The sequence below is a fragment of the Oncorhynchus mykiss genome, chromosome 16 (genome assembly GCF_013265735.2).
Source record: "Oncorhynchus mykiss isolate Arlee chromosome 16, USDA_OmykA_1.1, whole genome shotgun sequence".
Classification (NCBI taxonomy): Eukaryota; Metazoa; Chordata; class Actinopteri; order Salmoniformes; family Salmonidae; genus Oncorhynchus; species Oncorhynchus mykiss.
In genome coordinates this window covers 48,241,586-48,259,627 of record NC_048580.1, presented here as the reverse complement: position 1 = coordinate 48,259,627, position 18,042 = coordinate 48,241,586, and the positions used below count along the sequence as shown (strand labels likewise).

At 42.5% G+C, this 18,042-nt stretch overlaps 1 protein-coding gene across 4 annotated transcripts in view; it reads left to right on the top strand.

The window, feature by feature from the left end:
- Positions 1–17,570, top strand: part of LOC110492160 (FERM domain-containing protein 4B) — a 30,232-nt gene extending 12,662 nt beyond the window's left edge. The window contains exons 2-23 of one of the 4 annotated variants that reach the window (XM_036947105.1): positions 3,314–3,379; positions 3,528–3,622; positions 4,726–4,821; positions 5,046–5,130; positions 5,490–5,546; positions 5,641–5,663; positions 6,826–6,909; positions 7,081–7,146; positions 7,605–7,662; positions 7,783–7,869; positions 9,789–9,865; positions 9,979–10,117; positions 10,339–10,480; positions 10,664–10,797; positions 11,114–11,230; positions 12,083–12,326; positions 12,414–12,470; positions 12,572–12,845; positions 13,086–13,858; positions 14,152–14,290; positions 15,158–15,282; positions 16,615–17,570. In XM_036947105.1, coding sequence (XP_036803000.1) covers positions 3,314–3,379; positions 3,528–3,622; positions 4,726–4,821; positions 5,046–5,130; positions 5,490–5,546; positions 5,641–5,663; positions 6,826–6,909; positions 7,081–7,146; positions 7,605–7,662; positions 7,783–7,869; positions 9,789–9,865; positions 9,979–10,117; positions 10,339–10,480; positions 10,664–10,797; positions 11,114–11,230; positions 12,083–12,326; positions 12,414–12,470; positions 12,572–12,845; positions 13,086–13,858; positions 14,152–14,290; positions 15,158–15,260 — 2,916 coding nt within the window. In that variant the 3' untranslated portion in view covers positions 15,261–15,282; positions 16,615–17,570. Of the gene's footprint in view, positions 1–3,313; positions 3,380–3,527; positions 3,623–4,725; positions 4,822–5,045; positions 5,131–5,489; positions 5,547–5,640; positions 5,664–6,825; positions 6,910–7,080; positions 7,147–7,604; positions 7,663–7,782; positions 7,870–7,962; positions 8,817–9,788; positions 9,866–9,978; positions 10,118–10,338; positions 10,481–10,663; positions 10,798–11,113; positions 11,231–12,082; positions 12,327–12,413; positions 12,471–12,571; positions 12,846–13,085; positions 13,859–14,151; positions 14,291–15,157; positions 15,283–16,614 lie in introns of those variants that run through there. The other 3 variants (XM_036947106.1, XM_036947107.1, XM_036947108.1) reach the window with 3 other exon arrangements.
- Positions 17,571–18,042: the final 472 nt, after the last annotated feature.

The window sequence follows — 18,042 nt, the reverse complement described above, 5'->3', positions numbered from 1 at the left end:
GATATTAGAGCAGTCAAGGGCAAGCTCCAATCCATAACATTAAACCATTTCACTGTAACACGCTATCTATACCAACCAGGCCTCTAGGCCCCAGTACTTACAGTCCCTTGCCCATGGCCTGTGGCCCACTTTTCAGACAGCAGAGACAAAAAAAGCCTTTACATTTCTTTCACCATGTCTCGCTACATCTCTGCCATGTGGGATTAAATGCATGTCTCGGCCCTGAAGGCAAGGGGTGTTTTATTGAAAGCTGTTGAATAGACTGTGTTTGGTTGACTGAACAGTGACAGTGGTCTTGGATAAACATTAATACTGTAGGCCTACTGGAAAATTGGAATCAATATTCCAGTGAATCGATACCAATATACTGTATATTATCATTATCATGCATTAGTATAGATATACATTTGCATAGATATACCTCCAAATATTATTAATTTTATTTGTCTCTCTCTCTCACTGAAGCTTGGTGTGAGGTTGACAGTAAACAAGGTCTTTAAAACCCCCTAGAGTCTATATCTAAGTAACATAATAAAATGATCCCATCAAAATCTGTCTGTTTAAGATAGAGATATCTGTTTTTTTTGTTGCATGGAATGCGTCTCAATCCACCACATTCTCTATGTCTCCCTTCCGCATCTGTGGTGGAAAGTGGCAGAGCTACAGCACTGTTTGTCAGACCAGGAGACATCCCGAAAATCCCCACGGGACTCGTCTGAAGTCGGTAACGCTGATGTGCCAACTTTTGTCTGTAGCATCCGAACCGTTTGGGCTACAGTCTCCCCACTGTAGAAAGAGACGTTTTGAATGTATTATTAAACGCTATAGGCCAAATTAAATATTTTATCAAATTATGTATTTAGATTTTTTGGGGATACCTAAAGGGGTCATAATATTCCAAATCAAATAGCTAAATGATCCATGGTATGACCTTCTTAAAACAATTCCATATGTCAGCTTAGAACCCCCTCCCCTCCCCCTCCCCCTCCCCCCAACAGCTTAGACTTTTAAGAATTAAAGAAAATACATCAGAAGTGACATAGAATTTAGCTTCAGCCCTACTGAGTTTGTTCTTCTGGAAAAGAGCTTTGTCCAGATGAAAGCTGTGTCCAGATGGATAGAAATAGATAGGCTTTAAAGCTGCCCGCTGTGCCCAGATGTTAAAAGGGGGCACACCAATCTGATGGTTCATTCAATTAAATTGGCTGATACTGTAAATACACATTGGAAACAAATCCTCACATGTGCACGCACATGAGGGCCTAAAGTAAGAAACATTTCTTGACATTTTCTGCCCCACATAGAATTCTGTACTGTAGTGACAAATCACCATGCTCCCCCTAGTGGTCAACATGTAAATGCAACTGTGACTATTCTTAGCGGCAGGTTTTGAGGAGAATCAACTATGATAGTATTGTCATCACAAAGACACTAGACATCCTGCTGCTATAATACTGGCAGAACAATGTCAATGCACTGTGCCAAATAATGTATGTCTTTGTTCGCTGTGCGTTACATTCAGTCATGCTAAATGAATTAAATCCATTGAATGTGCATATTTCACATTCAATCATAAAAATGTTAATTTATCACATTGTCAGTATTGCATGGCCTTTAAGTCAGGGCCCTTAATTGAATGAGTGATAATTAACATAATCAACAACGGGTGATACTGTGGAATTGAGTGTTCCACTTCCCTTTCAGTGAGATAACCAATCAATTTAGCCATTACTGTATGGCAGACTGGGAAGTCGGTCCTGTGTGTGTGTGTGTGTGTGTGTGTGTGTGTGTGTGTGTGTGTGTGTGTGTGTGTGTGTGTGTGTGTGTGTGTGTGTGTGTGTGTGTGTGTGTGTGTGTGCACGTGTACGCATCTGGGCCTAAATGAGCCTAAATATGGCAGGTGAAGCAGACATTGATCTCTGTCTGTCCTGGCTATCTAGATGGAGCCAAACTGACTAGACTTGTCTGAGACAGCCCTTAAGGGAGAATGCTTAAAGAGGTAGTAGTGTAGTTACTGTCTGGTATCTAACACCATCCATCATCTGTGTTTCCTCATGCCCTGTGTTGTCCCTAGAGCATAAATAATTTGGCCACAATATAAGTCACCTGCACCAGGTCTTCTGGCTTACCCATGTTCCCTCAGGCTTAGCAGAAGCAGCGTTCTGAAAACACAGTCTGTAGTCTAGCATCTGAGCCAGACGTGCCCTAGCTCAATGGGTTGGCAGCACATAGCACTGATGTTGTTACGCAAACAAACCCAGCCAGACTTGGGTTTGGTACCAGACGTGGCAGGGCAGGGACAGCCCAGGCCCGGGTGAGGGTTAGCTAGCGTGCACACCGTGCAGAATGGACAAGCTGGTGGTCAGAGGCGCTCGCTTCGTGTTGGATGTCAGTGTGTGGAAATTGAGGAAGAAGGGCTTCATGCTGAGGATGATGAGCTCTGGACTGGAGTGTGTTCAGACATGTGTGATAGTAGTTTTATTACCACAGAGACAGTAGTCCCAGGGGAACTCCACAAGGCACAGCAGCACTCTATAGATCAGTAGGGGGACTTCATCTGGTCAACCCCATTCTGTCACATACAATAGAGGGCAGTTAGAGGGGCTGGTTGAGGTGTGTGTCTTTGTCTGCTGTAGTCTTGCCTATTATGTGATATTGTGATGGATGTGTAAGTCATTGTAGGTTGTATGGATGTAGCGGAAACCTATATCTTAGCAGTACTGTATGAGAAACCTATATCTTAGCAGTGCTGTATGAGAAACCTATATCTTAGCAGTGCTGTATGAGAAACCTATATCTTAGCAGTACTGTATGCTATAATTTGGGAGATATCAGGTGTGATGTTGATAGTTTTGGGAGTACTGTATGTGTATGTATTGTATGTTTTTAAATGCTACAAAAGGCTAGATACTGTGTACAGAATGACTTTAAATCCTTATTGGTTTACCATAGTGCTAAATCCATTAGACAATGGAGTCATTGTAATTAACAACATCAATGATTATTTCCTTAACAGGATTAAGCTCTCTGGACTGTGAATTGCTCAATATGGGACTTTGTTAATAAAAAATACTTGCTTTCTAACCATTTCTAAAACAAAACCGCTCTTTGAAGCCTGATGTTTGATCTTTGCCAATTTGCATTGACAGAGACAAGATTTCTACACAGCTGAAATGTCCTACTAATGTCATGATTTGCATTATCTAAACAGGGATGATGTTGATTGACTGTGATCAATTCCAATACACCATTTACTACATATACTACAAGTACTGAACTTAATTTGAACCTAACTTCCTGTCCCCCATTGTAGATGACGGAGGGGAGACTCTGCCAGGTGCATCTCCTTGACGACAGGAAACTCGAGCTGCTGGTTCAGGTACAGTATACTGCCTTCATTTTTTCCCTTGAGATTATTGTAACATTTAATTTAGTTCCTATGAATTTCAAATAGTTTTGACAAAAAATGATAATGCACTCAAATAGATAGGCCTAATGCCCTCTTCAAACAATCTCCTATTCCACAGCCCAAGCTGTTGTCCCGTGAACTGCTAGACCTGGTGTCCTCCCATTTTAACCTCAAAGAGAAGGAATACTTCGGACTAACGTTTGCTGATGACAGGTAAGTCACATTGCTTATTTTGTGTAAGTATGTAAGTATATGGGTGTTAGAGTATACAGGGTGTGTGCGTGCGTGTGTGTGTGTGTGTGTGTGTCTGTGCGTGTGTGTGTGTGCGTGTCTGTGCGTGTGTGTGCGTGTGTGTGTGTGTGTGTGTGTCTGTGTGTGTGTGTGTCTGTGCGTGTGTGTGTGTGCGTGTCTGTGCGTGTGTGTGCGTGCGTGCGTGTGTGTGTGTGTGTGTGTGTGTGTGTGTGTGTGTGTGTGTGTGTGTGTGTATACTGTATGTATGCTTGTATGCATGTCTTCACAGTGCTGTTTGTTCGTGTGTGTGTGTGTGTGTGTGTGTGTGTGTGTGTGTGTGTGTGTGTATACTGTATGTATGCTTGTATGCATGTCTTCACAGTGCTGTTTGTTCGTGTGCGTGTGTGTGTGTGTGTGTGTGTGTGTATACTGTATGTATGCTTGTATGCATGTCTTCACAGTGCTGTTTGTTCGTGTGCATGTGTGTGTGTGTGTGTGTATACTGTATGTATGCTTGTATGCATGTCTTCACAGTGCTGTTTGTTCGTGTGTGTGTGTGTGTGTGTGTGTGTGTGTGTGTGTATACTGTATGTATGCTTGTATGCATGTCTTCACAGTGCTGTTTGTTCGTGTGTGTGTGTGTGTGTGTGTGTGTGTGTGTGTGTGTGTGTGTGTATACTGTATGTATGCTTGTATGCATGTCTTCACAGTGCTGTTTGTTCGTGTGCGTGTGTGTGTGTGTGTGTGTGTGTGTATACTGTATGTATGCTTGTATGCATGTCTTCACAGTGCTGTTTGTTCGTGTGCATGTGTGTGTGTGTGTGTGTATACTGTATGTATGCTTGTATGCATGTCTTCACAGTGCTGTTTGTTCGTGTGTGTGTGTGTGTGTGTGTGTGTGTGTGTGTGTGTGTGTATACTGTATGTATGCTTGTATGCATGTCTTCACAGTGCTGTTTGTTCGTGTGCGTGTGTGTGTGTGTGTGTGCGTGTGTGTGTGTGTGTGTATACTGTATGTATGCTTGTATGCATGTCTTCACAGTGCTGTTTGTTTATCTAACACTTTTCTTCATTGACTCTTGCAGTGGTCAGTGTAAATACTTGCAGTTGGACCGGAGAGTTCTGGAACATGACTTCTCTAAGAAGGCAACTGGGCCTATCGCCCTCAACTTCCTGGTCAGGTAGCAATGGCACCATCGCCATATCTGTAGCGCATACCTTCCAGTAGGGAGCACTCCTCTATTGGTTTGAGATGATGAGGAATGGGGTTTTATTACATTAGGGAATGTCTTGTAGTGGGTGCTGAGATTTAAGGATTGTCTTACTGATTATGCATGCAATATGTATTTTATCATTGTATTCAACTAATTGTTTTTCAAACCTCTATTTGTGTTTTTCCCCGAAGGTTTTACATCGAGAGTATAACACTGCTGAAAGACAATACGACGGTGGAATTATTCTTCCTGAATGCAAAAGCTGCCGTCTACAATGTAAGCTACTTGTTATTTTATTCTGCTTTGTGTTGATCTAACCGGTGAATCACACTGATAACCTTCGGTTTCTCAAGGGTCAGGTTGCTCTGATTCACCGTCTCATTCTCCCTCTTTATATACCACCGAACCTCAAACAGTCTGACTGTGGCTGTGAAGCACTGTTTTGTCACAGCTATGTTGGAATGAGATGAGACAGTCAGTAAGGGTAGACTGCTGATCGGTTCAGTCCAAGAGAATTCTATTTCGATGATTATGAGTTAGTCATAGGGACAGAGCTCAGATGCAGACACCTGCAAAGCGTCTCAAGAGCCCATATGTACACGTACGCATGTATGATTAAGATTTCATTCTTACAGGGGGATATAGAGGTGGAAAGTGAGAATGTCTTCAAATTAGCAGCAAACGCCTTGCAGGTTAGTTCCTTATTTGCTTGGGGCCTTGTACTTTACATTAATTGGCTACTCTAAAGCATACATCGTCTGACATGTTATTTTTATATCTATTCAGGAAGCAAAGGGGGATTTCTCAAGGTAAGGACATACACTGAGTCTACAAAACATTAAGGACATCTGCTCTTTCCATGACATAGACTGACCAGGTGAAACCAGGTGAAAGCTGTGATCCCTTATTGATGTCACTTGTTAAATTCACTTCAATCAGTGTAGATGAAGGGGAGGAGACATGTTTAAAGAAGGATTTTTAAGCCTTGAGACAATTGAGACATGAATTGTGCATGTGTGCCATTCAGAGGGTGAATGGGCAAGACAAAATATTTAAGCACCTTTGAACAGGGTCTAGGAGTAGGTGCCAGGCTCAACGGTTAGTGTCAAGAACTACAACGCTGCTGGGTTCTTCACAGTTTTTCCACAGTTGTGTACCAAGAATGCTCCAGCACCCATAGGACATCCAGCCAACTTGACACAACTTTGGGAAGCATTGGAGTCAACATCCCTGTGGAACACTGGAGGCTGTTCTGAGCAAACGTGTTCTTAAGGTTTTGAACACTCTTAATGAGTGTGATGAATGATCTAACACAGCAGGTATCTAAGGAGCAAGACAACATCACACATTTAACAAAGACCTTCAATAATGGAACTGTTTCTACAGAATTACAGTCAAATCAATGACAGCATAGTTTGTTATAAGAGGGAAGGCACTGATGTTGTGTCTTGTGAGGCTGTTAAAATCTCACAGAGGCCTTCTAATGAGTCTCATACCACTGACAGCTCGGCCAAGGCTGAGGTCTGCAGGGCTGGATTCTAACGGCATAGCTCTACCACCTTTAATAAAGCTTCTATTGCAACAGCAGCACCTTCTTCACTGTCAGGGACCATCCAGGTGGAACCAGAGAAAGGGAATTATGGAACACTGTGGACCTTTGTCTGCATTTCCACCTGTGTCCTTTCAGAGAAAAGGCCTTAAGTTAGGTCATTATCAGGAACTTCCCATGTGGCCATGCACCTGGAGCATGTCTGCCAATTAGGTTTCTGCACCTGTGGGTCAGACAGTCTGACTCCAACTGAATGGGGGTGATATCCATTAGAAGCTCATTCCAGGTTGTTTGGACTTTAGAAGGCCTCAATGCATGGTCATGGTTTCTCTACATAGTTTTCTAACTGTTATGTACAGCAGTAGTTAAGGAATTTCACCATCCATATCTTCATAACCATTCTGTTTAATCATTATTCTCAGTGATGAAACCACCAGAACGGAACTGAAGAAGCTTCCAACTCTTCCCAACAAGGTGCTAATGGAGCACCCATCACTTACATACTGGTAAACTAACCTTGGTAACGGTTTAGTTTAGAAAGACTGCTCAATATCAAGTGGTTCAACAGCAATGTTATTGCAGACAATGATTTGTGATGCATGATGCATTCCTGAGAGGGAGGAGTGATGCAGCCCATAATTTAGGAGTTGAAGGTGTCATCATCATGCTTTTTACAGTGAGGATCGAGTGATAGAGCATTACAAACAGCTGAAAGGAGTCTCCAGAGGACAGGCCATAGTGAAGTGAGTATTGTAAAAACAATGATCCCTCATTCCCTCTCATACACGCCTGTTCACCACAAGTCATCAGATAAAAGACATCAGGCCCTGGCTTCATACATCTTGCTCTCACCCCTCACCCCCTCTCTCTTTCCATCTCTCTCTCTCTCTCGCTGTCTTGCACACTCTCTCCCTCCTTCTCTTTCACACTCTGTCATTGCTCTCTCTCTCCCTTATTCTCTCACTCACACATACACACTCTATCTCCTTTCTCGCAACCAAGGTCTGATAGAAATCAATAACCCACTCCAGTTACTGTCTGGCCAGTGAATCATTGTGATTCACTGTAGGCATCTTTAACAGATCAGGCTCTCATTGTCCTGTGTAAAGTACCATCTATAATGTTTATATGGTGAACCACCTTTTGAAAATGAAAGAGGGAATTTGGGATGCTACTGTAATAGAACCTTATTTTAATTCAGGTATTTGACCCTAGTGGAATCCCTACCCACCTATGGTGTCCATTATTATGAAGTAAAGGTAAGAATACAGTATATTGCACTATGCACACAACAACAGCTATTGCACTTATAAAATCAGATTTCTCTAAGGGAATGGACGTATGCTGTTCAGTCATGGTGCTATGCTTTTGCCTCACAGGACAAGCAAGGCATCCCATGGTGGCTTGGGATCAGCTACAAAGGAATTGGCCAGTATGATTTGCAGGACAAATTGAAACCACGGAAGGTACGGTCATTTGTTTGTTCCCGTTTGTGTTCTCCTCTACTTACAGTACAGGATTTGTTTTTGCATGAGCTATTTTATTGGCAGTGTACAGCAGTCATTGTGCAGTATAGCCTTTATACAGGCGCATAGGAGATTCATTCTGCAGACAAGATGTCTGCCTGCTACAGTCAAATTATGTCTGACAGCGCTAGGAGCTTCATCAGTCTATTTGAGGAATGATGAAATGACAGGGCAGGGATAAAGAGTCCTCTGGCACGTAGCACTAGACCTCTCGCACACATTCATCACCTATTCCACTGATCAGGGTTGGGCCCTCATTACAGCTGGAGCAGACAAGGCCAGACTTGAAAATCCAAGTGACAGTCAGTTCATAACCAGACTGTTTGATCGATCCCTTCAGGTAAACATGACTTTGGAGGCCTGTATTTCTTATAATTCTGTCTGACAACCTACCACTCATAACCAAATCAATGTCAGGACAGAGGTATGCCTGCACTACTTTGTCCTGACCAGTTAACAAATGTACTTATTTATCATTCTGAGAATCCTGCATGTAAAGTGTGTAACCCGTTCTTCTGGTTCAGTGGATGTTTTCTAGCTTGGTGTTCTTCTGTTAAGAAGAGGAGGAACACCCAGCTTTGTGATCCGGTCTCTACAGTATCACATTATTAAGTTTATGGTCTATGGGCTTATGAGTCTGAACATGAAGAGAGAAGGAGAGCTGGTTGGGCAGACGTTTAGTGTTGAGAGGAGGGAGGATGGTGTTTCTGTGATGTCAAAGGCAGGGAGGCAGGGCCTGGGTGTTACCATTCGGAGTGATGAGAATACCTGAGGAGAATTGTTGGAAGCGGAGAGAAAGGGAAAGGGAAGGAAGGAGTTGTTTGTGTTGTTTGAGCTCGACAGAGAGGAATACAGACAGCAAGGATTTATTTACTGGACCTCTACTGGTAAGAGTCTGAGATGAAGGTACAGTTTTCCATATTGGATGCTGACCATTTCATTTGTTCAACGAAAAACAGCTACAGTGGTGTGAAATTATTGACACCCTTGATAAAGATGAGCAATAATGATGAAATAATTCAAATACTGAGCTATAGTCTGTGCTTAACATTGGGAAATTATATTATTTTATACTAATACACTTGCTCAGAGAAAGAGATTTAACAAGCAATAAAAAAAAGGTTCAGGTCAAGATAATTGACACTCCTAAAGATTCTAAAAATAAAGTAGGCAAAAGTTTAGTATTTGGTCCCATTTTCCTAGCACGCAATGACTAAATCAAGCTTGTGACTCTACAAACTTGTTTGATGCATTTGCAGTTCGTTTTTGGTTGCTAGGTTAGCATGTTTTTTAAAAATGTTTTATCTTTATTTAACTAGGCAAGTCAGTTAAGAACAAATTCTTATTTTCAATGACGGCCTAGGAACAGTGTCAATTGTGCCTTGTTCAGGGGCAGAACGACAGATTTGTACCTTGTCAGCTCGGGGGTTTGAACTTGCAATCTTCCGGTTGCTAGTCCAACGCTCTAACAACTAGGCTACCCTGCCGTATGATCTTTGACCCTCTGTAACTTTCTCACTCATCCTTATTCACGATTCATTTAGGATTATTCGTAATCATGGTAGCATCCACATTAATGTAGAAGTGTTTAGAAATCTGTTGTGATTCACCATTGCTTTAATCATGGTAATTAATCATGGTAATGATTTAATCATGTACCTTAAATGAGTACATATGAAGGTGTCATATGCAGGCTTTTTTAAAATTAGATTTTTATTTTATTTAACCTTTATTTAACTAGGCAAGTCAGTTAAGAACAAATTCTTAATTACAATGGCTTTGACAGTCATAGTTTAAGTGAAAGGTTTCACCAACCGTTAATCAGTTGTTTCTGTGTCTCTCTGTGTTTACCTCCATAGCTGTACCAGTGGAAGCAACTGGAGAACTTGTATTTTCGGGAGAAGAAATTTGCTGTTGAGGTGAATGACCCCCACAGGTGAGGGCAAGTCAAACTATAGATATTTATCACAACTTCATGTATTTGAATTCCCTTTAGACAACCGAAGAAGCTCTTCTTCCTGAGAATAATCATGGTGTATCTCTAAACAGGCGGGCAGTGACGAAGCGTACATTTGGCCAGACTGGCTTAGTCATCCACACATGGTACGCCAGCCACTCATTGATCAAAACCATCTGGGTCATGGCCATCAGTCAGCATCAGTTTTACTTGGACAGGAAGCAAAGCAAGGTAAGGTGTAAGGTACCATGTAATATGATCCATTTTGAGTCCTGACTCAATCACTGTGTCTGTGTTCTGCACCTTTATGCATCCCCATACCAACCAAATTGATCAATTTCTTCATGTAGGATTAAATGCTTGTATTTACATGTAGACAGTGTAGGTCTGTGGTATGTATTGACTATATCAATCCCTAATCCTCAATCACCTCAATCTCTCCATCCCAACAGGGTAAAATAAGTGCAGCGAAAAGTTTGGGTGATATTGCCATGGATTTAACAGAACATGGAGGAGGAACCAAGATAACCAGACTGGGAGATAACCTAAAGCACAACCTTATTATGGCTAGCACTGGCAGCCTGGCGTCAACAGGTATTCTGGTAGCGCTCAAAGTCACCTCTTTAGCTAAATGTTTCTCTTTTGAAATACCTGTATATGGAAAGGGATAGGACACATTTACCGGTATTTGTATGTACTTTGTGTTAGAAAATGTGCAACCAAAACAGCAAATAGACCTAGGGTACATTTACAGTGTAAACAACGTCACCACTACAGGGTCTGCAGATTCAGCAGTGGACGAGGAGCAGAAAAAGGAGAAGATCTCTGAGCTAAAGAAGAAGGAACAAGAGATCCAAGATGTCTTGACCCAGAAAACAAAGGAGCTGAAGAAAATCTGCTTGAGAGAGGCGGTGAGCTAACTCTCATTGTTACTCTCTGCTTGTAGACAATTGCTTACATTGATTTTGCTCATTACGAGCACCTGGAGGTGCTGGGCTGATACAGTTAAGGAATTCCTTTTGCTTTACAGCCAGGCTCATTCAGTAGAACACCAGTGAAACTACTTTATAAATTGCCTTAGTTTGGTCAGTTGAGACTATTGGAGTAAAACGTTCCGTAACTGTAAGAGCCTGTACGTGATCTCTCCTTTAGTGAAGAGTGTGTCTGTTTCCTCCAGTTGTTTGCTGTAAAGTTAAATGACCTGGATGCTTTGTTGTGTGTTTTCAGGAGCTCACGGGCAAACTGCCCAAAGAGTATCCCCTGTCTGCAGGCGAGAGACCTCCTCAGGTCAGACGGAGAGTTGGCACAGCCTTCAAACTGGATGACCTCTTCCCATACAACGAGGTCTGTATTGAAACAGCACTGTTCAGTATATGTATATATATTTAGCTAATCTTGGCACCCAGAACCTAATCACACGTGCACGATGGCCTTCCTAAGTTTACTGCAGTGTGCTAAATCAGGGTCACACATAGTGTTTTTTTGTAGTCTTAAACAAATCTACTTTGAAACAAACGTATACAACCTCGCACACATGGTTATGGGCTTAAATTAGATTTTGATTTGCTTTGGGGGAAAAAACAAGACACCTGTACCATGTCAGATATAGAGTTGAAATGTATTCAATTTTGAGTTTGGATCCAATATTACACTTTATATACATCATAGAAGACTGAAATATAACAGAACTGTCTTCGTTAAAAAAAATAAACGTTTATTATGAAATTATTTAAAAAATTAATAACATTCACCCATGAGACCACTAGAGGGCGATTTGTTCATTCAACTGCAGGTAAATGATTATGTATGTTTGTCACGAGAGACTAATATTTTGTAGAATATGACATGACATGAATTCCATGATTTCCTCATAGAGGGTTGTAAACCGGGTTGTTAGGATATTATTCTATGCAGAGTAACATCTGTACCGTACCGTTTTTGTGTGAGGAATGGAATGTGATTGGATTGCATTCAAGTCCTGTCCTGTTTTGTATGGATCACGTGTTGATGAGTTGTCTTCTGTCTTTCCCAATACGCACACAAACTACTGCAAAATATTACCTTGTTGTTATGGCTACATTGTGTTGTAATTTTCAATTGGATATGCATGTCAATTGCTCAGTTGAAATTGAAATGGATCTGCCGTTCTCTGCTGCAATATTGTCTATACTGATGTATGTATACTCTGATCTGTAGGACCCTTATCTGAGGAACCTGGAGAGCAGGTTTGCTCTGCAGCGGAAGATCGTGGAAGCAGCTAAGAAACTGGCCTCGGAGGCAGAGATCTGTAAGACGGTGAAGAGGAAGAGGAGGAGGAACTGTCAGGACGCCATGAGGAAACTGCAGCAGGTCGAGGATGAGATGAACAAGTACAGAATCAAGAAAGGCAAGAAGCCTACCCAAAGAGCCTCTGTGATTATCGCAGGTACTGGACATAAAAGTAGGCACACACACATTCCACTGTATGAGTTTATTGATTTGTACTATAATCTTTCATCTATAATGTGCTTTCGTCCTTCATCCCTAGATGAGCTCCTCCGTTCAGAGACGAGCTCACTGTCAGACAGTCAGATTCTGGATGACGGTGAGTGGGACAAATTTCAGTTAAACAGTAGCTATATGACCTTTGTTGCAACAGCGCCTTTACGAATCCCATCTGACCATGAGTTTTGTCTCTTTGTCCAGATGACTCGGATGGTGCTCTGAGGCCCCGGTCACGGTCGGTCCAGTGCTCCCCTCAGGTCAGCCCTGCACGTTCCCTGGATCACCACCACAACAAGAGTCTCAGCAGGTTAGCAGTGTTTGACGGCCAGGATGCTTCACATCATTTTCACCCCAGAGAGGTGTCATCTGCACACAGCAGCCCCGCCATAACGTTACCCAGATCTCCACGGGACCCACGCAGCATGCCCTCCACCCCCGTTATGACCCGCAACGCCTACAGCAGCAGCCATCTCAGGTGAGACCCCCCCTCTCAGACCAGCCTACCCAAACCCTTACCCGGTCACTACATCAGCAATACCTGCATCCAAACGTTTAACAGAAAACTATTGTAATCATAAGTATTTAGTACTGTATGCTGTACATCCGGATTTCTTAACACTATTTGCTTGATAACTGTCTAACAACACGTTTATGTGACAATAACACATTACGTTGTTTTTTTTATTAACATTTTTGGGGTGTGTGACTTTTGCAGGTCGGATGGGAACTCCCAGTCCTTCAGGCACCGCAGTGGCAGTCTGGAGTCCCAGCAACGGATACTAAAGGATACCGACTCAGAGAAGCCAGTCTTCACCCTGTCCCCTGCCCGCAGGAGCAACAGCACAGAGGCCCTGGAGGACTGCTCCTCCTTCACCAGTCAGTCCAGCCTGGACTACCCAGGCAACCCCCACTACTGCACCTTGGACTCTCGAACCCGCAACCATCAGCTGCACAGGAGGGTGGAGGTCTATGGAAACACAGGCAGTATGCCTAATCTGGTCCAGAATCATATTGGCTGTAGTTATTTGTATGAGCCCCCAGCGCACTATGCACCGACTGCTTACTACGTGGCAGGTTACCCCTGTCCAGACATGGAGCCCTACTCCAACGGTGCTTACGTGTATGAGAACGAGATGGAGGGCCACTACAATGTTAACCCTTCCTACCAAGTCCACAATTATCACAGACACGAGCGCTACAGGACCTATAGTAGTGATCGAGCGGACAGCCTTGCTCAGAACCCATACGCCACCATGAGATTGCCCCGGACCAGACAGGGGCCCCGCAACGAGCCCTTGCAGAAGAACATGCAGAAGGCTCTGGTGGCTGAGCACCTGAGAGGCTGGTACCACCGCAGCGGTGGCCACAGAGAGGCAGGCAGGGGTCTGGCTGGGTATGACTATGACAACGGCTCTCAGCTCAGCCTGGGATACCAGACCATGCCAGCCCCCTTCAGCCACTCCAGCCGAACCACCTCCTACTCCTCAGGTAGAAATAGATCCTGCTTCTCCTCATATTGCAACAGGTCACCTCAGAATAATATATTCGGTCTGCTCACCCTCAGTAACACAGAGGGACACGTTTTTTTCTGATCAATATAATGCATACATTCCTAACATACTGTATGACAATATATGCTGTATTGTTTGTTAGGGTTAGGGTTGAGGGTTAGGGTTGGACCCGGGATGTGGACATGAAACTAGTGTTAGGGTGTCATTGTCTGACACTCCCCAGTATGTGTCTGTTACTTTAGTCCAACTAAAAAATGTCTCTCTTTCTAGTTTCCTCATCAACCAGCACAGGAAACTGGCGCAGCCAGTTGGCTGTGGGTGTAACAGACTATGAGAACATGACAGAGTCACCACAGCACCCTCACCCAGGAGCCCATGGCAATTACAACCGCAGTCCCACCCATACCAGGTGATACCAGTAACCTACCACAGCACCGCACCTACATTTTCCATACCATACAGGCTATTATAAACTGGGTGGTTTGAGCCCTGAATGCTGATTGGTTGACAGCTGTGGTATATCAAACCATTTATTTTTTACTGCTCTAATTTGGTTGGTAACCAGTTTATAGTAGTAATAAGGTAACTTGAGGGTTTGTGGTATATGGCCAATATACAGTATCATGGCTAAGGGCTTTATCCAGGCACTCCATGTTGCATCGTGCAGAAGAACTGCCCTTAGCCGTGGTATATTGGCCAATACCACACCCCCTCGGGCCGTACTGCTTAAATATAGAATTGACAACAGTATCACTAAGTATGGGAAATGAAGTGGTTCACTCAAGACTATGACCACTCTTATAATTGGCTGTCTGTCTGCTAATGTTTTCTCCACCCCATACTCAATGGCATGTACTCTTGTGGATGTCACCTCTGTTCACTCTCTGTGTGTGCCTGTCACGATATTGAGCCTCAGGACCTCTCTAGCATTGTCACCACTTGCCACTGTCCTTCCACTTGCTCTTACTCCTCCTGCATCCTCTACTCTTCTCCACCTTCTTCCTCCTGTTCCTCCAGCTCTTCTCATGATTGGACAGGTTATTTTGGCTGTCATATCGACATTAACAGAGATTCAAATGCTATCCTTATCTATGAACAGTCTTTGCTAGTAAGTGACATCATGTGGCAGCATGTTCAGTTTGTTTGGTCTGTTGGTGTGAAACTAAACCCCAATAATGAAGTAGTCTATAGTTTATATGAACTGGTGATCTTTTCACTTTCTTTCTATCTTTCTCTCCTTTCACTAACTGTCCATGCTCAATCGTCATGTACATAGATTTCCCCCAGAATGCAATGTGTTGAAGAGGTCTGATACAATGCCAGTGGAGTCAGTAGAGGTGTTTGGTGCTGTGGCCAATAGCACTGAGGAAGACCATTAGGCAACTATTCAAACACAGAAGGGTGAGATGAGATGCAAATAGGCTGTCGTAGTGGTAATCCATTTCCATCAGTGTCACTGTTGTCAGTTTCCATCTATGTCTCATCATTTGTCATGTTGATCAATATACTGTAGCTCATTTAGTGGTGTCCACCACAGGTTCAATCAAGGTGAAATCAATATGTAGACCATTCATTAAATGTACAGCCAGAGCAGTGGTAACACACACTGCCAAGGCCTAGTTGGCCACATTCCACTCCATTCCAGATACTTACAGCTCATGAGTGGCCATGTCTTACCCGGTTGGCCAAAGGTTTTGCCAAATGATCTTGGTCTTTAAGCAGGCTCACAAATTCACCATGGACGCATGTGGAGAAAATGTTGTGTTCATTACATCCTGTAGCTAGAAACCACACTTTCACAGTGTCTAGCTCCACATCTACAGTTAAAACACTTTCACAGTGTCTAGCTTCATATCAACTGTTAAAACGCTTTCACAGTGTCTAGCTTCACATCAACTGTTAAAACAGTTTTACAGTGTCTAGCTTCATATCAACTGTTAAAACATTTTCACAGTGTCTAGCTTCACATCAACTGTTAAAACACTTGCACAGTGTCTAGCTTCACATCAACAGTTAAAACACTTTCACAGTGTCTAGCTTCACATCCTTTGTTAAAACACTTTCACAGTGTCTAGCTTCACACCTACAGTTAAAACACTTTCACAGTGTCTAGCTTCACATCAACAGCTAAAACACTTTCACAGTGTCTAGCTTCACATCTACAGTTAAAACACTTTCAGTGTCTAGCTTCACATCCTTTGTTAAAACACTTTCACAGTGTCTAGCTTCACACCTACAGTTAAAACACTTTCAGTGTCTAGCTTCACATCCTTTGTTAAAACACTTTCACAGTGTCTAGCTTCACAACTACAGTTAAAACACTTTCAGTGTCTAGGTTCACATACACAGTTAAAACACTTTCACAGTGTCTAGCGTCACATCCACAGTTAAAACACCACATCCTCCTCATAACTCATAGAACCAGTAGTAGAGTTGACCTACTTTTGCTTGCCTCTCATTACTGTGAGTTGTGATCATATTAAGTGGAGAAAATCTCATTTCAAATGTTCCATTCCTTTTTTATTGCATGGCATGCTTGACAAGACAGTAGCATGTTTTCTTTTGTTGAATAGTGTGTATCCATGGTCTGTTGTGTTCCATTTTCATGCCTCGAGATAATAACCTCCAGCTGTTGCAGCATGCAGGGGGTTTCATGAAGTACTATGCTGTCCTACAGTATGGGAGACTTTTATATTGACCTTCTGTTTGTTTGTTTTCATCTCTTCATTACAGAAGAGTATACATGGATGGAAATTATATGGGCATGCAATGGAGATAAGAGGACCAAAAGAATCACTGGCACAATGACCCCAACATTGGAGGCACGGTTCTCTGGAAGGATACCAACTAACCTCTGGACATGCTGCATTATGACACTCTTGAATCACTCTCCCATGTGCCTTGGATTAGATGGAGATGGATATTATTCAGGAAGACATGGGATGTGGTGATGGCACAAATGCAAGGTTTTGGTGATCTGGGAAACCAGCTTCATCATTGTGAATATTGTGAAGGATCTACAAACAGCATTTTAAACCCCGGGATACCTTTGACCCAAATATATTACCCTATTGTATTATGACAAAAATAAGTCTTTAAAAAAAAGTTATCATTGTCTTTATGATAATCAGTAAACTGTGTGTTGGGAGTGTATGGATAAGGAGTTAAAGCAGGATACCTCCAAAGTGTTGCGCCATACAGTACACACAGAGCACTATTTAGTGAGCTACTCATTATACATGTTGTAAATCAACTTGAATATCTTTGTAAAACATTTAGGTATACATTTTGGAGTTACTATTCACAAAGTGTGATAACAAAATAATAAACCAACCCTTCCTGACTGCGGTTTGTCAGTCAATGGACTGATGCGCTCTCTCCTCTCCCAAGTATGAATCTGAATGTACATGTTGATATTGTTTAAAGATGATTCATATTTTCCTTTTTGTGATCGTGTTAATGTGGTGTATATTGCTTGCATGTGAACATAAACTTTTGATAAGCAGCTTTTTTGTATATTGTAAAAAGATATGCCTTAAAATAATGTTTCTTTATTGTTTTTTCTTTATTGTCTTTCTCTACACATTTGTACATTGTCCACATATCGTTAGGCTTTGTCATCACCTACTCTAAGTGAAATATTTCCCATTTGGATTTGGGACATCAATAAAAAACCTGTGTGAGACACACAGCATGTGGTGTGACTTCTTTAGCCCTCCTCAAGACTAGATTTCTCCATTGGTGGGGGCAGGTAGCCTAGCGGTTAGTGCGTTGAGCCAGTAACTGAGCTGACAAGGTAAAAAATATTTTGATGTGCCCTTAAGTAAGACACTTAACCCTAATGTGCTGTAAAACAACACATTGCACTGCATCTATCTGGGGCTATGTCACAATAAAACATTATTCTTCCTTTTTTTTTTTACATTCCAAGTGAGTGAACTCACCCCCTACACAAAATGTGATCTCTTCTGGTTTTACATCAGCTGTCAGTTGTTGTGCACCACTTCAGGGAGATATTATTACACTTTCCTGGAAGCTCTGGGGGATTGGGCGGAGCCCTGTGCGTAGTGGACCATGGAATCCTTCCCAGTCCTGTAAAAAAAACTGTCCACCTGTTCCTGTCGATCTCCCCCTTTTCCCGTCTCCCAATCAACTGCCATA